This window comes from Lampetra fluviatilis, chromosome 59, assembly GCF_964198595.1.
Source record: "Lampetra fluviatilis chromosome 59, kcLamFluv1.1, whole genome shotgun sequence".
Classification (NCBI taxonomy): domain Eukaryota; kingdom Metazoa; phylum Chordata; class Hyperoartia; order Petromyzontiformes; family Petromyzontidae; genus Lampetra; species Lampetra fluviatilis.
The window spans coordinates 7671325-7680914 of record NC_136333.1 but is presented as its reverse complement, the minus strand read 5'-3'; the positions used below and the strand labels follow the sequence as shown (position 1 = coordinate 7680914).

At 55.8% G+C, this 9590-nt stretch overlaps 1 protein-coding gene across 1 annotated transcript in view; it reads right to left on the bottom strand.

Annotated features, from left to right (window-relative positions):
• Positions 1–1324: 1324 nt before the first annotated feature.
• LOC144950867 (semaphorin-6A-like) overlaps positions 1325–9590 on the bottom strand; it is a 144812-nt gene continuing 136546 nt past the window's right edge. The window contains 1 exon segment of the mRNA XM_078881018.1: positions 1325–7895. Within this exon segment, the coding sequence (XP_078737144.1) occupies positions 6097–7895 (1799 nt within the window). The 3' untranslated portion in view covers positions 1325–6096.

Sequence of the window (9590 nt, the reverse complement as noted above, 5' to 3'; positions counted from 1 at the left end):
CCTACCCTCCCCCATCTGTCGACAGGAGCAAAACAAAGGAACAACCCTACAATCTTGAGAACAAAGCAGAAAAATAAGTGGCGCATCTTGAGGAATCGACGCAGCACCACTCACTCGCCCACCTCCTCCACCAACATCCCCGATTCACCGTTTACAACCCAAACCACGGTGCCTCGCTGCTCCAAGCCCTCTCTGGATTTTCGAGTGCATCACAGCCACTTTTATTCTGCCCAGCCGTAGCGTGACCCACGTCGTCAGTTAAGAGCTGCCTTGTGTGTGGTGGTTTTTTTGTGTTTTTTTTCGCAGCCGTCACGAGTTTTCATTAGCTGCTGTTGCTGCTGCTTCTGCATCGTTTTTTTGTTTGTTAAATACGTTTGGAGTGGGGGGGGGAGAGAGAGAACGCTACAAAACTAAATTTGTAATTACAGTTGCTTAGGCTCGCAGTTGTAAATAGGGCCTGAAACAAAACGCACCACACACACGACACACACACACCACATACACACCACACACACACCACCACCACACACATCACACACACACCACACATCACACACACCACACCACACATGACACACACCACACAAACCACACACACTACACGAACACCACACATCACACACACCAGAACACACTACACGAACACACCACACATCACACCACACAACAAACCGCATCTTAAAATTCCATGCGCTAACTCTCGCTCTCTCTCTCCCTTCCCACGGACACACACACACAGAAACTCGGCAGCGTTCTGGGGCCCAGCTTTTGTCGCTGGTAGGAACGAGGGGTGGGAGGGTGGGAGGTTGGGTGGCTGAGTAGGTGGCCTCCTCTCTTTCTCAATATTCATTTCTACTGGAGGAATCCGATGAGCTATAAAGCGCTTTTCGTTTTAGTCGGCCGGGCTTCTCCGTCCCTCCGCAAAGCCGCTGACTTTGAGTGAAGAAGAGAGAGAGAGAGGGGGGCACGTGAGAGAGAGAGAGAGGGGGGCACGTGAGAGAGAGAGGGGGGGCACGTGAGAGAGAGAGAGAGAGGGGGGCACGTGAGAGAGAGAGAGAGGGGGGCACGTGAGAGAGAGAGAGAGGGGGGGCACGTGAGAGAGAGAGAGAGAGGGGGGCACGTGAGAGAGAGAGAGAGAGAGGGGGGGGGCACGTGAGAGAGAGAGAGAGGGGGGGGCACGTGAGAGAGAGAGAGAGAGAGGGGGGCACGTGAGAGAGAGAGAGAGAGGGGGGCACGTGAGAGAGAGAGGGGGGCACGTGAGAGAGAGAGAGGGGGGGGCACGTGAGAGAGAGAGAGAGAGAGAGGGGGGCACGAGAGAGAGAGAGAGAGAGAGGGGGGGGCACGTGAGAGAGAGAGAGAGGGGGGGGGCACGTGAGAGAGAGAGAGAGAGGGGGGTACGTGAGGAGTTGGCCATTTTTCCTTTGTGTGTTCGATTCTTTCCCTTTGACCTCCCCCCACCACCACCACCACCACCAGAGGAACGCCAGTGGGGGGAGGGGGGGGGTATTGCTGACGTGTACTCGGGGTAACGTCGGGGTAACGTCGGGGTAACGTCGGGGTAACGTCGGGGTAACGTCGGGGTAACGTCGGGGTAACGGCCTTCGCTTCCTTCTCTCTGCCTGAGTTAGACGGGGGGGGGGGGGGGTAAATATTCTCTCCGGCTTGTATGTACGTCTGTGTGTGTGTGAACTTTTTTTCGCACCGTACGTAGCGGGGACAATTAGTCCTCAATGTAGTACATTGGTGTTGCGTATAGTAGTAGTGTATCATAGTGGAGTGTGTAGTATTGTGCGGTGTATAGTAATAGTTTAGTGTGTATTAGTAGTGTATAGTATTAGTGTATAGTTCTGTACTGTGTAGCAGTGTTTAGTGTATAGCAGTAGTGTATAGTGTAGTGTTTAGTAGTAGTGTAGTGTATAGTAGTAGTGTATAGTGTAGTGTATAGTGTAGTGTATAGTGTAGTGTGTAGTATATAGTAGTAGTGTATAGTGTAGTGTAGTGTGTAGTGTATAGTAGTAGTGTATAGTGTAGTGTATAGTGTAGTGTATAGTAGTAGTGTAGTGTATAGTGCAGTGTAGAGTGGTGTAGTGTGTAGTAGTGTATAGTGGTAGTGTAGAGTGGGGTCGTGTGTAGTAGTGTATAGTGTAGTGTATCGTGTAGTGTATAGTAGTAGTGTGTAGTGTATAGTAGTAGTGTAGAGTGGTGTGTAGTAGTGTGTAGTGTATAGTGTAGTGTATAGCAGTATAGTGTATAGTAGTATAGTGTATAGTGCAGTGTATAGTAGGGTAGTGTATAGTGTATAGTAGTGTAGTGTATAGTAGGGTGTATACACATGAATGTTGAACTTGTTTCACACCGTACATAGCCAGCCGTGCTGAACAACTAAAGCACGGCAAGAAGAATAACAATCTGTAGAGGAATGAGTTCCACAAGAACTCCGGTAGACTTCCTCGAGTAGGAGGATGCTCCAGACCGCTCCACGTTCGCTCCGCGTCGACCCGTCGACAACACGCGGCTTGTGGTCGACACTCAAACCGATTCTTTTTTTGGTCGTCGTTTTTTTTTTTATGACTTTTGTTCCCCCGACCGCCACGAGCCGAGCCGTGCGGGGTCGTTATTTGTTTTTTCCACTGCACAAACCGAGCCGTGCCACCGCGTGTGCCCTCCCCCCCCTCTCTCTATCTCTCTGCCCATACGTTGCGGTCTCGTGCAACCCGAAAAGCAAAACAGAATGCTTTACCACCCCCCCTCTCTGCGGTATCATCTCATCCCCCAAGGGCACCGATCTCCCACCCACCCCCCTCCAACTGTTCCGTGAAAAATAATAATATATCTCTCACTGGGTTTCCAATTTTCCCCCTTTTTTGCACGCTCAATTAAGTGCTGTTTGATCGCGTGTGTATATATATAAAATGAACGCGATTGTAAATTTGATCTGACGAATAGAATATAAAAAACGATGTCATTACCATTTAAAAAAAAATTATTGCCGCCCGACACAAGAACAAACAAACTATTTACACGTCCAAAATTGTGTTTGCTTAAGGATGAAAGTGTTACGGATGCCGTGGATTAGGATTATTTGTTGCTGTTGTTGTTGAATAATGTAACCCGTGACCAATTTTAGCCCAGTGTCAACAACATCTGGGAATTCAGCAGCAATTGTTGAACAAGCCCGGTCTGCAATGCCGATAAGACGACCACACACATTTGTGGCGGCCACTTAAACTTGCGTGACATCTGATCCGCCGTGTTCACGCCTTTGGAGGAGGAACGCACGAGGCCCTCCCTGCGTCTGAAGAGACAATTGAGTAGGATAACAACATCTAAAGTTACATCTTTAATCTTCTGCTATTAATCCATACCAAAGAATAATCCTTTTCGACCAGTGGGCGGCTTTTAGGAATCGCGTCTGTTCATCGCACCAATTAATTACGTAGAGTGAAAACATAATTGGTCTAATTTTAGTTGTTGTTGTTGTTGTTTTACCACATTCTTAAGAGAATACTTTCCACGAGGGATGCGGTTCCCAAAGTTGGGATCGATAAAAATAAAATCTGGACGATATTTCGGGGGGGGTGGCAGCCCGAATTTAGTTCGTTTCGGATTGTTTCCGAAAGTATGACGTCACAGGAAGTGACGTCACTGCCCCGTTTGCCTTCCCACCAAAGGTGGAGGCCACGTGGCACCGGGCCCACGTCGGTGTCGCTCGCTCGAGGACGCGCGTCGCATTTTGACGCGAGCCATCGCAGCGTCAGAAAGACTATCGGAAGTTGTCGTGAAAATAAAAAAACATAATGTAACATTCTCCCTATAATTGGAAACCCAGTGACTCTCGTATTTATTGCTTGGGGCCTACGGGGGAGGAGAAAAAAAACACAGCGCAAAAAATCTTGCGACGTCTCACGCGCCAATTTCCCAGCTCGCTCTTGCGCTCCCACAGTCGCACTTGAGATGCCTTCTGCTGTGAAGTTGTGTTCTGTTGTTGGGGTGAGTGGTGGGGGGATTGCTTGTAGGAGTGGGAAGTCAGGAAATATGTTTTGTCCCACACAGACCAAAAAAATAAATAAATCCATACTTTTTTCCATCCTTGGAAATCTCACGGTTGTCATCCGTACGGTGCTCCAACTCTCTCTCGCTCGCTCGGAGAGGATCTGGCTGCATTGTTCTGCTGTAAGTGGAACACAAACGGCGATGGTGATCGCCGTGACAATGGGACGTACAGCCTTCCACGCATCGCGCATTCTCCCCTCGCATCCTCAATCCCACGAACCTCACCCTCGTCTGTCCGACCAACCGTCCGACCGACCGTCTGTCCGAGCGAGCGAGCTGAGACGGGGCAAGCGGCAGGGGCCATTAACCACGAGGCCTTCCCCCACGACACCGATTCGTACTTTTTTGAGTGGCCGCTGGCCTGGCGGGGTTTAGTACAAGCTCCCGATGGTGCGGGAACGTCTCCACGTGGTGCCACCACCGCCTCCCCTCGGCTGCGCGTCATCTCCGCAAACGTCCTCGCCACCAACCCACCCACCACCTCTTCATCATCATTTCCGTCATCTTCATCACCGTCGCTACCACCACCACCGCCATTCCGCTCGTCCCTCACGATATGTGTCGATGACCGCTGGCAGGCTCCCCCCCCCATTGATTGGTTGGCTGTGACGGGTGGTAATTTGAAGATGAATCAATGAGAAAGAGCAACACTGGTTGAGGTCTCGTTACGCAAGCGCCACCGCCTCTGCCGTGTAGAAGAATTTGATTGTTTATGATGATTATGACTATTACTGCTACGACGATGGTTTCACCCATGAAAGGCTCTAAGATTCCCACGACTCTCTGTTTTAGGGGGGCGTCAATGACCGCTGTTGTAGGCGATTCCAATCGAGTCGGAAGCCATGCATTGTCGCGCTGCTTCTGTTACATTTAAAGTGGGGAGGGGGGGGGGGCAGGCCTGGGGGGGGGGGCTGTGTTCACTGGCAAGAGAGGGGGGTGGGGACACGCGATGCCGGAGGACGGACTCGGACCCCGACAGCACGTGGCTCCGGACCGTAGACAGCCCCAACGGGAATGTGGAGTCAGATCTCCGCTGAATGGTGGCCCGTACAGCTGGGAGATCAGCTGATCGTCCAGCTGGGAGATCAGCTGATCGTCCAGCTGGGAGATCAGCTGATCGTCCAGCTGGGAGATCAGCTGATCGTCCAGCTGGGAGATCAGCTGATCGTCCAGCTTGGAGATCAGCTGATTATCCAGCTTGGAGATCAGCTTATCGTCCAGCTGAGAGACCGGCTGATCGTCCAGCTGAGAGTTCAGCTGATCGTCCAGCTGAGAGATCAGCTGATCGTCCAGCTGGGAGATCTGCTGATCGTCCAGCTGAGAGATCAGCTGATCGTCAGGTGGGCGGATCGTCACGCTCCCTGCCCAGTGGCTGATCGCCAGGGATGGCGGCGGTGGTGGCGTCGGAAGCCGCGCCCCCTTGGATGAGTTTCCAGCGGACCAGGCCCAGAGTCAGAATCTTTACTTGTCCGGGAGAAATCCGATGAGCTCCGAAGCTCTTTTTGTTTTCACTTCACTTACAGGTGACCACCGGTAGAGCCACGGTCTTGAAAAGAAAAACCACCAACGAATGAATTTCACTTTGCGAACGTGCGGCGGGAGTAGCGTTTTACAACGGCGGTATTATCTCAAAGGACTCACGTCCAAAGTACTGGGGCGGGAGGGGGGGAACAACAGGGGTGGGGGAGCAGGGGGGCAGGGGGGAGCACGACGGCCTCCTTCAGTCTCTCGCTAATGGCTCGACGCGTCTCCACGCTCGATCGAGCGTCGGGGAAGTCGAGCCAACGGGCAGCTCGTGACTAAGTCCTGGCGACCGGCAGTCGCCACCACCATCGCCACCCCCACCGGCACCAGCGGCGGCGCCGGTGGCACGGCCGCCACAACTTCTCGTAGGTGCCAACCACCTCGATCCCAGCGTCCACCATCCCTCCCCCACCACCCCCGCCGATCCTAACGCAGGCCGCGCCATCGTCCTCCCGTCGAGACAAATCCCCGGGGGTACATCACCACCACCACCACCCTCACCGCCGCGCGCCGGCGCTCTCAGACGCAGGGCGCCGCCTTCGCCGCCGCCCCGGGCTTGGGCGGCACGTCCGGCTTCACCGAGTGGGAGCGCTTCACGCCCGCGTTGGTGCGCGGCATCAGGCCGACCGGCGGCAGCGCGCCTCCGCCGCAGCCGCCGCCGCCGCCGGAGAAGCTCGACTGGCGTGCCAGGAGGCCGTGCTGGGGCTGGGGCGCGGCGGCGGCGGCGGCGCCGAAGCAGCGCGCCTGCGGCAGCGCGAACCCGGCGTGCGCCGACGGCGCCGACGACGACGCCGGCGACGGCGCCGTGCCCGGTTGCACCGAGTCGACCCGCGCCGGCGGGGTCGGGGGGGCGGCGTCGTCGTCGGGAGACTCCCGGCCCCTGGCGAGGTCCGACGACGGCTGCGGCTGCGCCGCCTGCGGCGCCTGCGCCTTGGGGTTGCGGCAGGCGGAGGGGGCGGCCAGGCCGCGCTGCAACGAGCCGGCGCCGTGATGGACGCCGGCGCGCGGCTTCTTCTTGTCGGCGCCGGCGGCGGACGGCGGCGGTTGCGGCTCGAGCGGCGCCTTCGCGCCCGGCGGCGCCGGCAGGCTGTTGCGCGCCGGCGCCGACGTCACCGCGACCGAAGACGACGACGTGGAGGATGAAGAGGAGGACGAGGAGGAGCAGGACGTGGGCAGGCGAGCGTCGCGGCCGCTGGCGCCCACCTTGAGCAGCAGCGACTGCTCCTCGAAGAAGGCCAGCACCTCGTCCAGCTTGTCCATGGCGCCTCCTCCGCCGTGTCCCCTGGGCTCACGCTGGTGCCCGCTGCTGTTGGTGTGGCTGTAGCTGCCGAGGTGGTGCGGGCCTTGCTCCGACAGGATGTGGGGCACGCCCGACGCCGGGCTCATGGGCAGGCCCTGCACGTACGCCATCTCCGCTATGGACGGTTGCTGTGGGTGGCGCTGTTGCAGCTGCTGCTGCTGCAGCTGTAGCTGCAGCTGCTGCTGGTCGTTGTGTTGGTGGTGGTGGTGATGCCCGTGGTTGTTGTGGTGGTGGCCGTGGTGGCCGCCGTGGTGATCGTGGTGAGCGTGGTGAGCGTGGTGAGGGTGGTGGTGGCCGCTGTTGTGGTGCTGCTGCTGCTGGTGCTGGCCGAGCAGCGCGGCGGTGGCGGCGGCGCTCTTGCCGGCCGCGTTCTTCAGGTTCCGCTCCTGCTCCCAGCAGTCGCGCCGGGCCTGGTTGCAGCAGTTCTTGAGCGGCAGCACCGGCGTCGCGTCCGGCGTCGGCAGCCCGGCCGCCAGCTCCGTCTGGATCTGCTCGGCGCCGCCGAGCCCGCCGACGCCGCCCGCCGAGCCCAGGCCCCCGTTAGGCATCATCAGCATCATCTCGGTCGCCATCGCGATGGCGGTCGCGTGGGACAGCGGCGGCGTCGGAGGCCCGGCCAGCGGCACGATGCCGCCGCCGCCGCCGCCGCCGTCGTGTTTGCCGCACGGCTCCAGCCCGGGGCTGTAGCTGTTGAGACGCGCCAGCGTGGCGTGGGTCTCCATGCCGTACGACGAGCCGAGGTCTCCGCCGTCGCCGCCGGCTGCTCGGAGCTTCTTGGCCGCGGCAGCCTTCTTGCAGCGGAGGGAGAGGAAGTGCGGGGACGAGGAGGAGGAGGAGGGCGACGAGGAGGAGGAGGAGGAGGCGCAGACGGCGCCGCCTTCGCCGCAGAGGCAGTAGACGGTGACGCCCGACAGCGCCGCGCCCAGCACGAAGGCCACCACGACGCAGAGCGCCAGGATCGTCACGTCGACCGACTTGTCCGAGAAGAGGGAGCCTAGGTGGTTGCCGCTCACGAAGCCTGCGGCGGTTGTGGTGGTGGTGGTTGTGGTGGTGGTTGTGGTGGTCGTTGTCGTGGTTGGTTGTGGTGGCGTTGGTTGTGGTGGTGGTGGTTGTGGTGGTTGTGGTGATGGTTGTGGTGGTGGTTGTGGTGGACGTAGTCGTGGTTGGTTGTGGCGGCGGTGTTTGTGGTGGTTGTGGTGGTGGTGGTTGTGGTGGTTGTGGTGTGCGGGGGGGAGGTAGAGGGTGTAAGGGAGTTGCAGGTGGTTTGAACGGTCGCAGGCGGCGAGGGTTAGAGGTTAACGTCCGGGGTCAGAGGTTAGGTAACGACGCATTGGCTAACTTCGACTTACCGGTGAGCGAGCTGCGACAACGACGATGATGGGCGCGTTGAACGCTCGCTCACACGCCGCAATTTAATGCGTTCAGTTGCGTTGGGTGGTGGAGGGTTTTTTTACGGCTTAGATTTGGCCTGAACGTTCCGTGGCCAAACCTCAAAAAATGAATCTGTGACGCATCAATGAATTCAATCATCCACGAGTATCGATCGTTCGGCTTATCAATGCATGCATCAAATCACGCGTGGGGTTATTCACGTTTTGTTCTTTCAAAACATAGCTACGTGAAGAATACAGGGACTCCTCTCTACTTACGAATATTCGACTTACGGATTTTCAGAGATACGTACAAACCTGCCCGTACATCCAGTTGCCTGTTCGGACTGAGAGTCGTAAGTTCAACTGCCGTGCAATAGATGGCAGTGATGGCATCTACATCTGCAGAATATGAAGAACCAGTGGCATCTACATCTGCAGAACATGAAGAACCAGTGGCATCTACATCTACAGAATGTGAAGAACCAGTGGCATCTACATCTGCAGAATATGAAGAACCAGTGGCATCTACATCTGCAGAACGTGAAGAACCAGTGGCATCTACATCTGCAGAACGTGAAGAACCAGTGGCATCTACATCTGTAGAACGTGAAGAACCAGTGACATCTACATCTGCAGAACGTGAAGAACCAGTGGCATCTACATCTACGGAATATGAAGAACCAGTGGCATATACATCTGCAGGAGATTATACAACTTTTAAAGCCATTCACCGTGTTTAGTGTACACGCCGTACAACACGTTTGGAATCGACGGGAGTAAAAGTTGGACTTACGAACAAATCGATTACGAACAGACCTCTGGAACCTAACTCGTTCGTAAGTAGAGGAGTCCCTGTACACGTGGGTCCCTGCAGCCACTAGAGGCCGCTATATCCTCGGTTATGTAAACACAGAAAAAAACACTGATCCTCGAAACGAAATCACAGTTGGATCAGGACGAGATGTCTTTGCAACAACAACAGCAACAGTGGACAAACAAGTTTGCATTTTTGATTTTTAAAAACTTGAACATTCCTCCGGCGTACCTATAAAGCAAAGCGCGTGGTCATACGCACAGGTTATACTGGATAAAAAAAGTATTAATCTTAAATTAAAACGAACACACGTTCACACACTCACACACACATCATAGGCGCTGCCCAGGTTTCTCATCGCTTCAGCTGGATATAAGCACACCTCATTTAAGTGACGCGTCCTTACGTTACGCCGCAGTTTCTTGCGACACTGCCATCGGCGGCGGTGCAAAAGGACAGTTAATAAAACGCCAAACGCGTTCAGGCAAAACCACAAACTATTTTAATTTCAGCGGGTAAGACGCAA